At 39.5% G+C, this 15,208-nt stretch overlaps 1 protein-coding gene across 2 annotated transcripts in view; it reads left to right on the top strand.

Moving 5' to 3' along the window:
* The window catches only part of pyd (zonula occludens-like protein polychaetoid), a 106,013-nt gene that overhangs the window by 17,344 nt on the left and 73,461 nt on the right, over positions 1 to 15,208 (top strand). For both annotated transcript variants that reach the window (XM_071584310.1, XM_071584311.1), the window contains exon 2: positions 13,021 to 13,190. In XM_071584310.1, the coding sequence (XP_071440411.1) occupies positions 13,021 to 13,190 (170 nt within the window). The remainder of the gene's footprint in view (positions 1 to 13,020; positions 13,191 to 15,208) is intronic.

Raw genomic sequence — 15,208 nt, 5'->3', positions numbered from 1 at the left:
CGTAATCAAGTTGAAATAATGTGAAGCAAGATATTAGTTAAACGAAATTTTACTGTGGGTGGCAGAAAATTCCCTGTTGTTTATATTAATTTTCTTCCACATCTCGCCTAAAAATGTTAATTTCGATCTCTCTAGCATTGATTAAAGGCAAGTATTATTGTAAACATTGTACTGGCTTAGGGTAGATTTTTGGTAGGCCTAAGCCCTATACACCGTAATGCTTAAAGCCCTGACTAACATGACGCAAAATATCCTTAAATCCCATTCTGCATACGCCGAACGCATTCTTTAGCTCAGCATACGGACTAGCTTAGTTCCATCCAACTTGCCTATTCTCTGTTCCGCCCTCTAGTTCAATTTTCCATCATGTCCCCTCTGTAAGTCCAAGTATTCAGTATCCTATTGCCTCTAAGTATCTCCTGCATCCACTTGTCCTGCCTTCTTCGAATTTCTCCCAACAGCCGTCTCTCTTCCTCTTTCGTGCCTAGAACTTCATCGTTGGCTTTCCTTTCCGTCCATTTTATTTTTCTCCATTCTTCTCCGCCCCGAAATATTAAAAAAACCCAATCTACTGTTTTCCTACTACATCAGCGATGAGGTTTCTGAACCATGCAAAACTGCCTGCACATTTTAGTCTGAGACACGCATGTACAGCTCTGGATGAGTTCCTATCCCTCCAGTTTGCACCTATCTCCTGCAAAACATTTATTAATTGTGCACATTTTGGGGCAAAGTATAAGTTAACGGTAAGGTAATCCATTGAATCTCGACTTCATTAATGTATGAATGAAATTTATATATGTGCCCACAGTATTGATTCTGTTTTCATAGAATACGTACGCTGTGGATTTCACTGTTCCTGGATTTAGTTAATGCAAATAGTATCTTGAAAATGGCAATGAATAACTGTTTTCACAGCAAACGTCACTTCGCGCTGCTAATAGTCCAGTTTCATATAAACATGCCCAATTCTTTCGCTTCATTAATCGTTGAAAATTCACTGCCGAGGAAAATAGGTGAATGTTCTTAGGTTAGATGGTATATCTGATGGAACTGGGTCAAGTGATTTTATTGCTCTTACAGAGGTAAAGTGATCCAGGTAGTAATAGAACCAGTAGCATTTGAGTTTAGGCGGTGTATATCATAAAATGGAATGGTGTCATGAAGGAGATAACCTTTGGCATGACGTTTCAAACTTGATTGCAATCTACTGTTATTGTAATCTGCCTAATGCTTTTCACTTACTCTGAAAAATTAGTTGTTATTGTTTTATCTTTCGAATGTTAATCTCCTTCGGAGAAGTAGATTAACATACAAAAGAAACATTCATATGCTTTAAATGAAACGCTTTGTTTCCAAGTTCCTTGGTGAATTATTTTAATTTGAAACTTTATATTTTAAATATCGGGTTCGCGAGAGAAAACATCCGAGCTATATTTCTACGAGTTTGACGACTACGTTCGCAGTTTCCCTTTTTATCACTTAACTAAGACATTTTCTTGTAAACTTTTAATGCGTATCTCATGTCGCTCTTGCGTCAGTTAACGTCATCTTTTCATTAATATAAATCCAATAAATTGTCCTTTACTTTCACTTTTTTCAGTGGCAATTTGCATTTTCTCAGCGTGAATCCTCTTAGTTATTTTTGTGGTCTCCTGCATATTTTTTGTGAGTAAGAAACAAGGAATAACGTTTCACTTTTTATACATCTAATTCCATATTTCTGATGCTCTTCTGATAATGCGCCGCCGTTTATTCTACTAGCGTCCTCAACGTTGAATCCATCCATATTCCTCCCACGCAAAGCTATCGGCTAGCAGCATACATTTGTCACGTTACAAATCAAGTTTCATTCAATTACATCCTCTTCGTCGCTCGCAATCTGCCTTTCTTCAATAATGCTTAGCAGCAGTGTCCGTCTTTCCAAACGCAGTCTCGTTTAAAAAAAATGTAATCATTTATGTATCTATTGCTGCCCTCAACCCCCGTTACACAACGTTTTGACCCGAACGTGGTATTATAATAGCTGCTTGAGGCGTCCCTTTGTTTACTGCCACTATTATGACTTACTACCTTGATCAAAAATTTCCCGGAATTTATTCAGAAAATTAAAAATACAAGTTTATTCATCTAAATCTATATTGTCCCCTTCAAAGTAATCCCCATCGACTGCAACACACTTATGCCAGCGCTTGATCCAATCCTCGAAACATTTTTTATATTCGGTTTTCGGTATGTCCATCAGTGCTTCCTGCGATTTTTCCATTACTTCCTCTCGGCTGCTAAAACGCGTTCTCCGTAATGGTTTTTTAACTCGATTGAACAGAAAGAAGTCACAGGGAGCCAAATCAGGTGAATTCGGTGGCTGTTGGATGGTATTTGTTGCATTTTTCGTCAAAAAATTACGAATAATGATAGCACTGTGCGACGGTGCGTTATCATGGTGAAAAAATCCACGAGTTTTCTGCCCACATTTCTGGTCTCTTTCGGCGAATTGCTTCACGCAAACGTCTCATAACGCCCAAATAATACTCTTTGTTTACTGTCTGGCCTTCTGGCAAAAATTCATGATGCACTACACCGTTGTAATCCATGAAAACCGTCAGCATTGCCTTCTTTTTTGACTGAAAACGACGTGGTTTTTTTGGTCTCGGCTCATTTGGTGAACGCCATTCACTTGCCTGATGTCTGGATTGCGTGTCGTACTCATAAACCCACGTCTCGTCTCCAGTAATGATCCTTTTGATGAATGTGGGATCGGATTCAGCCTCGCAAATCATGTCTTTTGCGACGTCAACACGGTCTCTTTTTTGCATGAAATTGAGGTCTTTTGGCACCAAGTTTGCTGCTACACGACGGAAACCCGAATCATTAACCACAATGTCTTGGGCGGATCCATAGGCAATGTTCAAGTCCTCCGCTATTTCTCTGATGGTTAATTTGCGGTTATTGACCAACATTTCTTTTACTTTATCAATTTTTTCACCGACTTTCGATGTCGATGGTCTGCCACTGCGTTCATCATCTTCGATTGACTCACGACCACTTCTGAACCGCTCGTGCCACTGGTAAACGACCGTTTTTTTTAGAGAATCGTTGCCGAAACACTTTTCCAACATTTCCAACGTCCGTGCGCCACTAAATCCGTTTTTTACGCAAAATTTAATACAAGTTCGTTGTTGCAAATTTAAATCCATTTCTGAAATTGTAAAAAATCGCCAACACACACAGAGATAGATGTACTCTTGGCTACGTAACTTTTGCAAATGTCAAGTTATGACACTAAGATTTAAAGGGAATATCAACAACAGATGTACCAATTTAACAAAAAAAACAGAACTCAAATAGGAACGATGGGAGCGCCACACGGTGGTTATTCCGGGAACTTTTTGATCAAGGTAGTATAATATGTAATTTTTAATCTGATCTTAATAATTTTTGCGTTAGAATTTTCAAGTTTTATGTATAGTTTTACAAATTAATGAAGCAGGAAAGATGGATGCAGAGTATTTTGATTGGCCCTAGGATATTGAAGACGGAGGCAGAGAAGGGAATGTTACGCAAGCGTGTAAAGGGTAGGGATAGGATAGGCATGTTGGACGGGATAAAGGGAGGAGGGAGGTGTGCAGTATTGCGGTAGACTGGTAGATTACCAATAATAACAATAATAATAATCATTCCGTATTCATTTAATTAAAATTTATCATGAAGTACAAGATTTTCGACACATGTTAAAACAAATCGGTGAAACGGTTTGCGATCGCCTCGGAGGCTGTGATTGAATATTTCTGTTTGTCTAGCAGAATGGGATCAATGTATACCTAAAGTAAATAATGTCTTACAAAAGAAGTGAGATTGCAAGCGAGTGCTTTAAAACTTCCACGTCGATGTGCAATATTTTTCTGGTACCTTTGAAAATCATCCTTTGATCAGTGGCCTACGTCATTTAAAGAAAATAATATCCCCTCATGCCACAATTACAGATATTTAAAATGACCAAAATGCCGTTGTTTCCATGTCAATTTTTTGTTTGATTTCCTTAGGAAATGTCTCTCCGGTAATTGAACTTGAAATGATGATTAAATTAGCTATAGTCCTTTGAACAAAATGTTTGTCTTCTTAATCGTGACTGAATTTCATCAAGTAACGCTTGAAGTCGTTGCGTCAGGTTGCTCGAATTTCAATTCGAGTACTGGTTTCGCGAGTCATAGTTGATAATATGAGAGATTCATTCGGAAAACAAATGTTATTTTGGCATGAGGATTATCCAATCCTGATTTAACTCGTTTAGGTTTTAGATTGATTACTTGAGTAAGGACAAGGAGCTATCAAATTAATGCGGATCGTAATAATTCGCCTTTAAGTAAGTATAATATAAAGTAAGAATAATTTATGACCATCTGGGAGTTCCGAAAGTCTCGTTACCCTACTTGTTTTGCTAAATCCGATGTTTTCATCTCTTTCTGCTGTGTCATTTTCAGATTTTTTTAACGTCCACCTTGTAAAGATTCGTAAGATATGAAACCTCCCCTCCCCTGCTGACGTTACTGTCGGTGCTATCGTTAATACGAGGTCTGTTCAAAAAGTATCGCTAATTTTGAATTTCCGCGGGTGACGTAAAATTTATTTTCGATTTTTTTGTGGGGTTATGTTGGTGCTTATGTCTCTCACTAATGCCGAAATTTCGGCCATTTTGAATGTTCAGTTAATTGTTGACAGCTGTTTTGCTTGGACGTGTTTTGGCTTGAATTCGACTTTTGCCTGTTCCAAAAAATGAACCAAAGAATCTGTATCACATTTTGTGTGGAAAACGAAATTAAGTCCCCGGACGCATTCCGAATGTTGACTGTTGCATATGGAGAAGCTGCCTTGGACCGAAGCAACGTTTATCGGTGGTACAAAATGTTCTCAGAGGGCCGAGAAGATGTGAACGACGAAGAGCGTGCCAGACGCCCGAGCACGTCAACAACAGACGAAAACTTGATGAAGTAGAGAAAATATTATTTGCCAATCGTCGAATCACCGTAAGAGAATTTGCTGAGGACCTGAACATATCGATTAGCTCGTGCCATTCGATTTTTACCAATGATTTGGGCTTGACACGGGTCGCCGCGAAATTCGTACCAAAATTGCTCAATTTCGACCAAAAACAGCAACGCATTAACATTGCTAATGAGATGTTGGACTCTGTCCGCGACGATCCAAATTTGCCCCTGAGGGTCATAACTGGTGACGAATCATGGGTTTATGGTTATGACGTGGAAACTCCCAATAATTCCAATGGAAGCTGCAGCACGAGCCAAGACCGAAAAAAGCGCGCCAAGTTCGGTCGAAAATGAAAGTTTTGCTTGCAGTTTTCTTCGATTGCAGGGGCGTGGTGCATCATGAGTTCTTGCCACAGGGTAGAACGGTAAGGAATATTACCTGCAAGTTATGCGCAATTTGCGGGAAGCAATCTGCCACAAACGCCCGGATTTGTGGAAGAACAAAAATTGGCTTTTGCACCATGACAACGCCCCTGCTTACACATCATTACTTGTGCGCGAATTTTTGGCAAAAGCAACACACTAATGATGTCGCCGCCACCGTATTCCCAAGATCTGCCCCCAGTGACTTTTTCTTGTTCCCAAAACTGAAGAGACCCATGAAAGGACGACGCAACGCTACGATGGACGAGATAAAGACTGCATCAAAGGAGGAGCTGAACAAGATCACAAAAAAATGATTTTTTGAAGTGCTTCGAGGATTGGAATAAACGTTGGCGCAAGTGAATAATATCTAATGGGGATTACTTTGAAGGATACAAAATAGATATTCATGAATAAATAAATAATATTTGAAAAACACGCTAAAGTCGCGATACTTTTTGAACATGCCTCATATATCAAGGAGTTACTTTTTAAAAAAAAGCGCGTTTAGGTTTTAGTGAAAGAGTTTTGAGTGCGATTATCCAATGCGATTGTACTAAAATTAGTATTCCACCATTAATATTAGCTTGTTTTGTTTCATTTCAATGGTATCTAAATTCATGCAGTGGAATGAAACAAACGTTTTGAAACACTTTCAGGAGGCTGATAAATGATTCTGAATCAGCAGTTACTGTAGCGAACGTTTACAGAATGCATTCTTTAGTTATCAAGAATAATTAAAAATGTTTTTCAGGAACATTTATTGAGGCTATAATGAACCTCGTGTAGGCTTTCTTCTAAACTACACCCACTTGTAATAAACGAAATGAAACTGCAAACATCTCCCTAATCCCCTAAAACCTTTTAAGCATGCTTGCGTTAATATAATTTAAGGACAGCACCCTCGTGAGCATGTTACTCAGACAGCTCTTAGGCACACTATCCTGTTCAAACCCTGTGTTTTCATTCGTACGATCTGATCTGCGAAAATGCCTCTCAACATTTAAGACCCAGATGTAATGCGGAATGTTCAGGTTTACTCAACCATTCCGCTTTAGAACTCATCATTTTCTTCAGCTAAGGGTCCAGCCTCTGAGTAGTTTAATATAAGTCAGAACAAAGTTAAAAATACATAAAAAACGTTCATCTCCGATGCAGCAATTAAACGCCAATTAATCGCGCGCCTCGCCTGCGATCAAATAAATATTTTATTCATTTTTCTGCGCAAAAGCGGAACGTGAGCTTTCATTATTTCTCTTCCTCATTCCTAGTGGCCCGTATCAGCGTTGCGAATCGAAATTCCCGTTCTGCTTCAGCACACTCGATCGGAAATTCAGAAGTAGCATTTGCTGCCCGGGTAGGCGATCGGTCGGCATTAAGGTATTTAGTGCTATTACAGATGTCTAGCTGGGTATATGGTGGCTTGGGTGGATGTATTAGAGAGTCTTCATGGGAAATCAGGCGTTGAAATCACCCGCTTAGCAAAAGGCGCAAAGGGATCTAAAGGTTAACGTTTCGTTTGAAATACATTATGTGTTCTTCCTACTGTTCTAAGTAAATTTAGTAGAGTTACTTTAATATCCTTACCCACTTGGGCTCGAATCCGAAGCTCCAACGTGGGAGGTAAATCCGTGCACTAATATCCTGTTTTAACCTCAATTCAATGAGAAATATTATGCTGTTTACTATCGCTAACAATTTCAGTCCATGAAAAGATATCAACTGGCATAATTTCACCGGGGGAAGGGTTGATGAAAACCTTTCGTACGATGTATCAATCATTCAACTGTGGCCAAATCAGTGGAACGCACGTAGGTTGTAAAAACTTGCGAAAATTCATTTAAAAACTTTCGACATCGTGGAAATTGAGAAAATATACTTGGCTATTTATGTAGCCAACTAGGACATGTATTGTGCGCAATGTGCTCTGTGACTTGTCAAACTTGGGTAAAAATAATTAGTTAAATACTACGTTTAGAGTTGACTTAGATTGCGGAAGTCCGGAAATATTTTGGACCGAAATGGTCAAAGTAGTTGAGAAATAAGGAGAAGAATTGCATTATGCAAAAAACTTTCGAGATGAGGAGGGAGTTGATGAATGGGAGTTTGATTAAGGATATTAAGAAAAGGCTCGTCAAAACCTTGATATGGAGCATGGTTTTGTTCGGCGCGGAAACGTGGTCATTGAAGCAGGATGATAGGCATAGATTGGAGGCTTTTGAAAGGTGTATGTAGAGAAGAATGGAAAAGGTGAAGTGGACTGAAAGGAAAGCAAACGAGGAAGTGCTAGAAATGGTGGGGGAGGAGAGAGGATTGTTGGTAGAAATAAAAAAGAGGCAGGCAATGTGATGCAGAGTGATTTTATTGGCAATGGGATGTAGCAGAATGTGATAGAGGGTTGAATCCTCGGCAAGCGAGGAAGGAGCAAGAGTAGGTTAGGAATGTTGGACGGAATAAAGGGAGGAGGGAAGTGCGCCGAATTGAAATGGGACTAGTGTAAGGTTGGATGCCGGTCTGTGTTTTTTTGTACTGTTTGGTAGCTTGTGTACATCCAAAACCTACCTCAACCGATAGGTTACTGGTAATAATAATAGTCACTTCCACAGGATGGACGAGATTTAAAAGACGTATTTGTTCACGTTTTTATGAATGTTAGGAGGGAGGAAATTATTACGCATATACCTCAAATACGGAGGGGAGGGAGAAAATAAATGTGACAGGGAAGAAGAATAACGACGAAGCTTTAATATGGTGAGATAAGAGGGGAGTCTGCATTAGGATATCCGAAGATGGAAAACTAGTGGATGAGAAAGGAATAGCATAAGACAACGATGACGAACGAAAGGATACAATTTGGGGCAATGAAGAGGGTTATCGTGAAACGTTAATAATATAGACAGTAAGAGTCATCCAAAACCTAACTTTAATATTACCTTCTAGCATTGAATTACCTTCGCCATCCCTATGTATTCCTCTCATGGTGACTAATCCTCCAAAACCTAACTGTTCAAACTATCTCCCTCCTACCGTGGTCCAGCGCTCTTTGAATTCGAATGGGCGTGAATCTCGAGAGTCCGAAGATTTCTCCGAGATGCCATTCGCACTGCGGAGGCTGTAGCGCCCCGTCACCTCACCCTTACCTCGCCTTTCCCCATCCCATACACTCCCATGACCCCACCCCTCTGGCTTTCTCTTCATTTCACAATCCATTTCCATCGCGCGAAGGCGGATGGGAGGATGCGAATACCTATTTCCGTCCGCTGGCCACGGTTTGAAACCGTCTCTCAAAAAACTTCACCTCGTTAAGGAATTCTTCGCGATTTCTCGCCTGCGAGTCCTTTTGAAGCGTCCTTCTTTTACAAGTATTTTCTCCATGTATCTTTTCTTTTTATTCATTTTTTTCTACCCCCCCCCCTCCCGACTCCCGGGGGTGACTTTTCGCCTCCCGAGCGCTCGGAGGAATTCCTTCTCTTGCCTCTCGTTCGCCCTAAATTCCTCCGGGTCATGAATGCCATCGCCTCGGGGGATTTAAGGGAGTGTGCATTTGGCACGCACGCAAGCGCGCTCGCCGTTGCAACCGGACTGCGGAGAAATATCAGGACAGTGAGTGTGCATTTGATGATGTTTTCAAACTTGGATTTGCAGAATGATGTTAAATAGTACTTGCTTGTTTTTAACGGTAGCCTCGCGGTATGAGGACATTCCGCTCGTTAAAGTCTCTGATTTCGTTTCGGTGAAACTTGTTTAATACTGCGGTTTCCATGGAGGTGGGTCCGAAATCCGAAAGATCTGACCAAAAATCCTAATAATAGTTTCCTACCATGTCTGAAGTGTCGCGTGTTTAACAGAAGAGTGTACAGAGGACTTGCTGTTCAATCATCAAATCTAGAACGCGTAAATTTAACATTCTAACGTTTCCAGCCGCGTAAGAATCTCAGCGGCGTGATTTTCTCTATACCAGCTTCTAGAAAACCTCAGGTGACGCGAGGAAAAGAACTCAAAGCAAAAGCCGCATATGTTAATTTCTCGCGCCGCAGGCCTCATTTGTGCCAGAGCTTGACTACATCCCAACAAACGATACTCTGGACGAAACTAATATTCGGTTTTATTACTTTGGCGTCGGTGTAATTACAGCTTGCGAACGTTGACTGATTGGTCTATCAGATGTACGCATTCAGTTTTTAAGTCTGTTAGATGTAGCTGTACAAGTAATTCAGTTTTTGATATCTGGATAAGAATATGTTAGTTCGAATCGTTATATCGCCCTGTTGAGCCGTATAGGTACCAACAAATCGAAAAATCCAGTTCGTGTCCATTGTCCAACGCGGTTATTCCCGTGATTAACCTCCTTTCTTGATGATCTGTGGGTCGCTCTATCCTATTCCAACACGAGTGTGGATAGTGGGTTTAATTAGAAAGAATGTTCTTGGATTCTATTGAGGTTTGAAAATGAAATCAGCCCTTGCTATAGACAAAAACGATTAATTTTCTTCTATCGGCATCTAATTCACGAGTTAAATTGTATTTGGAGAATAATGGTGCTATTGGCCCCAGCGCAATGTTGAAAACACCCCATTTGTCTGATTTTCCTTTTTATTTGTGGAGTAACTATACACATAGTGTACTTTGTTAAGCTTTGGCGTCCTACGGAGAGTTATGAATTATTGTGCTCGTCTACCATCTTTAATATTTTTATTTAGGAAGGTGTCGAAAATTGTTATTGTTTTGCTAGTCATGTCTATCTTGCCTATAATGTTTATAATACCGCAGTTTGTGCGGTGTTATATGTAACAACCTAGATGACCACTTCTCCTGTAGATTGAAGACACGTCTATGTTTCATTCGTCGTCAAATTAACTATCGATGTTTTCAATGCGTGTGAAAATTTTCGATATCGTGTTCACTCCTAAGTCTTTTATTTTGACTGAAATATAATTGATCGGAAAATTAAATTGGTGGATGTTTATGAACCCTTGAAGCGATAAACAGATATACTTGTCAATCTTAAATTAAATAAAGTCGTTTTTAACGTCTCAAAAATAGAATTCTCAGCCGTGAATGAGGGTTAATCTTAAGTCACATACCTTCGTTGCATTTACGAGGATTTGTGTCAATATTGCATGCAATCGTACTACTATATTTTCCTCGGATTTGCCAACGTGCATTTTGCGACGCAAATGTCAGAGTCGCAATTATTCACCGTCGTGTGGAAATGGAGTGTAAATAGTACAGATGACTCTCGTGAGAAAGTTAACCGCCTTAAGTAGTATCTTTGGAGTTAATATGCTGCTCGCTTCGTCGACCTTACCTACACCCGTCCGGCGCGTGGAAGACAGTAAAGAGACGATTACAGTGGTGGTAGGATGGAATTTTGACTTTGATTTGTCGGAGGCGGTACAGATGTGTAATGCTCTGCAGTCTATTCTATGATAGGCATTCATTCGGTGCACGAGGTGACCAGCATGAGGACTCTAATTGCACTGCCATAGTTAAAAGCTCCAATAAATGCTCGGGAGGTGGAGAGTGAGGGGAGGGGTAGAACTTGGAATTGCTGGCTCATGGTGTCAACTTAGAACAGTCATCGTCTTCGCCGGTTTCATTCCTCATTGGGGTGGATTTCTCTGACGCTTCTCGCTTGCAGGCATCACGAAAAACATACATTACTTTCTCCATGTACTGGTGCGTCAAGTTCTAAATCTTCGCTTATTTATCAAAGCGACGTAATGTAGTTGTGATGAGTACTCAATGGACCGATCTATAAGAAATCATTTTCTGCGTAGATGCGCTGATAGCTAGAAGACTATTTCTTTCATTTATGTTTTGCTTTCGTTAATCTAGTGGCATGGTTTCTGAAACACCTCCACAGTTGGAGAGGTAATTTAAATATAATTCGAATTTCAAATGTAACCAATACTAATTTCAGATTTCTGAATTATTTATTGTTTCGATTACTTTTATTGTGTTTTGCATTACTTGCCATCATTACTTTTACGCTGTCTATTATCATAAATTGCCCCTTTCAATTTTCAAAAACACTACGTATTAGGGAATTTTCAGGTACTTTTTATGTGACCAATTGTACGCAGTGCATAAGATTATGGAAAAAATATAACGCTTTGAAATGATCTTCATTTTGCATTTCCGCACAGAATTTTAAATAGTTGACGAATCTTCCTGTCTCATATTTTTCACCCTATGCCCGCGGTTGCGATGTCTTCGAAGGACGACTGAGACGTTGAGGATGCTTTTTAGGGCCCCAGAGAATAAATGGAGGATCAATGTCTCTCCAGTTAGACCTGGAGCTTATTGGAATGTTAATACACTGGTCCAGCGAGTAGGGTTTGCCAATATGAATTCATGTTTTGGATTAGTTTTTCCGTAGGGAGGAGTGCGTACGTGAGATTCATCCCAAGTGATATGTGTAGGCAAAGTGCATCTAGTTACGTTTGTTTTAATCGCCTAAAGCTACTGCGTTCCTATCAATGCACGCTACACCAATTTTCAATGTGTTGACGTAGACGAAACTTGTGCAAACGTGTCGGTGAGTTAGCGGGACTGGCCAGACATACTTGTAGGATCATCGCGATATTCTATTCCCGATGACAAAGTCGCTCGCTCACGGGCATTTAGATTTCGCCGACCGCTGCTTCCAGGTCGGTAACAAGTCTCCTGGTAACCGAAGAGCAGAAAATGTTCCCTGCGTCATTCCTTTCCTGGACTGAGAAGCTATTGTGTTTAGACGATCATCTCTGCGGTTAGATTTCGACACATATCGTTGGAGCGACGTCAGCAAAAGTCTACCACCCCCTGATGTTTGATTTATTGTATGTTATTAGAGATTCCTTCTATAAATTTTCTTTTTCCGGAACCCCTGATTCCTGCCTGAATTAGATCGCGGTAAAGGGGGCAAATTTGATCCCCTGTCACCTGTGGCCAAATAATATTTTCCGCATTTGTAGAAATCCGCCTACTAGTCTTCGGCAAATATCAGGCTTCGTTGCCGTCACAATGGCCGAATTCGCTGATTTATCATTATATTTTTTCGTGATTTAATTCCTCCATACTCTGATACAGGAGCTTTTTTGGGTATAATCTTGATGATTGAATGACGGCAATTTCGCAAACGTTTGACGTCAGTGCAACTATTGAGCTCTGTAAGAGGTATGCATTAGAAATGTTATCTTCATTAGAAGCGAACAGCGGTAAAATCAAACATTTCGATATTCAAAAGTAAATAGATATGATAGTAATTTTAATTTTTCACAATGGATGGCAATTTTTAAATTTTGAAGTTGACAACTGCCCCGCAATAATATTTATTTAACCATAGGTAAATTAATCTATTTAAAAAAATAATTAGCGTTAATGAATATCTAATGAACGCCATAAGGAAATGGTACAGAATTTCTAAGGGAATTTCATGCGTATTATTTTTAAGGAATTTGCTCATGATTTTCTATCTGGGAGAACGGCCTGCCCGGGTGGTTGGTAGGCCGTTCTCGAGTGCGTGGTGCAGCTTTTGCACGCCTCCAATTCATAATATAATGATGATCACGCGTATTTATGTATCCCAATTCCAATTAAATATCTCTTTCCTTCTCTTCCGTTGCAGGGCGACCGTGTAGGCTGGGAGTTCCACACGGTCACACTCTCGCGAGTCCCGGGATACGGGTTCGGGATCGCTGTGTCCGGCGGCCGGGATAACCCCCACTTCGCCAACGGGGACCCGGCCATCGCCATCTCGGACGTACTCAAGGCTGGACCCGCTGAGGGGAAACTTCTGTAAGTAAACTATTTGCCATTGGCTGCGCCTCGCCAGCTGCATTAAATTTTATGGCGGGAAAAAAGAGTACATAGACACTCTGTAGGGCTTCAAATAAAGCTCATTGAGAAGCCTGCACAATTTGTGGAGATATTTTATTACACATTTTCAAAATCGAAGTCTAGCAAGACTCGTTGACCACTGGTCGCTGTATTAATAAAGGTGGGTTCCTTAACATGAGAGCACTTAGCCAGACGACCATTTCTTATTCTTGCCTGTTCTGAAGAATATTCGAAGAATAAGTGTATGGTGCAGTGATAAGCAAGCGTTCGCAAATCCTTCGTTGGGAAGCCATAATGTAGATCACTTGCTCTTCTTAAGTAATCCACGAGCACTTCTTCCTTGGGGGAACTGAACACGCGGCTGTGCGGCTAATAACCTGTTTTTGGAATATTCGATGGCCTTTCTTTTTACATAATCTGAACTTACGAGACGTGACAAATTCCAAATTATTTAGCGGCGCTTCGAACTGTCTGACTGCCTCCTATCACTGCTTCTGCTGCAGACTCCGTTACCTTTTTTCTGAAGTCCATCTATTTGTTTTACTCGTGCAAATTCTCGGCATTCTGAAGATCATGAATAATTTTGTGATTCGTCAAAAAAACGTTATTCCTTACTAACCTTTTGGATTTCAATGCAAAATGTGTAGTTTATATAAGAAAAACACATCATGCACCAGGTGTCAGTTGTAACTTACTATCGTTAAATTTGTCTATACGGAGTCACTTTTCGTTAAATCTAATGGATTAAAATTCTGCAAATTCTATCGATATACCTGTACTAAACAAAAGTTAACTAAATCGACTAAACTACGTTGAAAGAGCTCAATAATGTATGTGTCTGGGTGATTGCAAGGTAATGAACCCTAAATGAAATCAAGGGTAAACAAATCACAAGTAAAAGATTTGACTTCACGCACTGCACAAAAAACAGTCTTAATTCTACTATAAGCTAGACTCGACTTTAAAGTCTGCCACCATGTGTTAGTAGAAAAGAAATGCGTCCATCAAGATATCTGATTTGTTACAACCGCCTCCCGTTTTGCAATTGGCCCTAGTCGTCCCTACTTCTACTCTCATTTTTCAATGGCATTGAAAATTGCGTGTACCAGCGCAAGACTAAATTTCGACTGAATGCATTGGGTATGAGGTTCATGAGAAGTGTTAGCGGTGAAAATAGGAGAGATTAGTGAATGGGTTATGAAAGAATGGAGACTGGATGCACCAATAATGGAGAAAAGCTATATTCTCTCGGATTTTAATGCCGAAATATATAAATATATATATGTATGTATGTGTATATATATATATATATATATATATATATACTATATACTCATTTATATAGAAACAGATATAAGGAAAGGGGATAGGAACACACATAAATCCTATCCCTTTTCCTTATATCTGTTTCTATATAAATGAGTATTTATTCGCCGTTTGGCGGGATTTTGTGTTTGAATGTGTGTGTGTATATATATATATATATATATATATATATATATATATATATATATATATATATATATAGATGATTTCCTCGAAGTAACACGGAAATGTTGAATAAAAAACTTAGACTGCAACAAACAATATAAAAACACATAAAAAGAATACTCACTCGTTATTTCTTGATAATTTCGACGGAATTTAGCTCTGTCTTCATCAGAAGAAACAGAAGTACTGACTGCTGGTCATGTGTATATATATATATATACATATATATATATATATATATATATATATATATATATATATATATATATATATAACATTTGGACGGCACAATAGGACACAAATAAAATAGATAACACTTGAAAGGGCACTCACATTGTAGATAGTTTGAGATTTCGGCTTTCTTCAAGTAAGACTTCAAGCCAGAAGCAAGTGAATGAATATTTGTTCGTCACAGTTCGTGTTATATTGTATGTGTGGGTATATACACACACGTACGAGTGTATATGAGCACACACACATACACT

The sequence above is a fragment of the Hetaerina americana genome, unplaced genomic scaffold (assembly GCF_022747635.1).
Source record: "Hetaerina americana unplaced genomic scaffold, ioHetAmer1.1.p SCAF_178, whole genome shotgun sequence".
Lineage (NCBI taxonomy): Eukaryota > Metazoa > Arthropoda > Insecta > Odonata > Calopterygidae > Hetaerina > Hetaerina americana.
The sequence above is the reverse complement of the archived record's forward strand: the minus strand, read 5'-3'. Positions and strand labels throughout refer to the sequence as shown.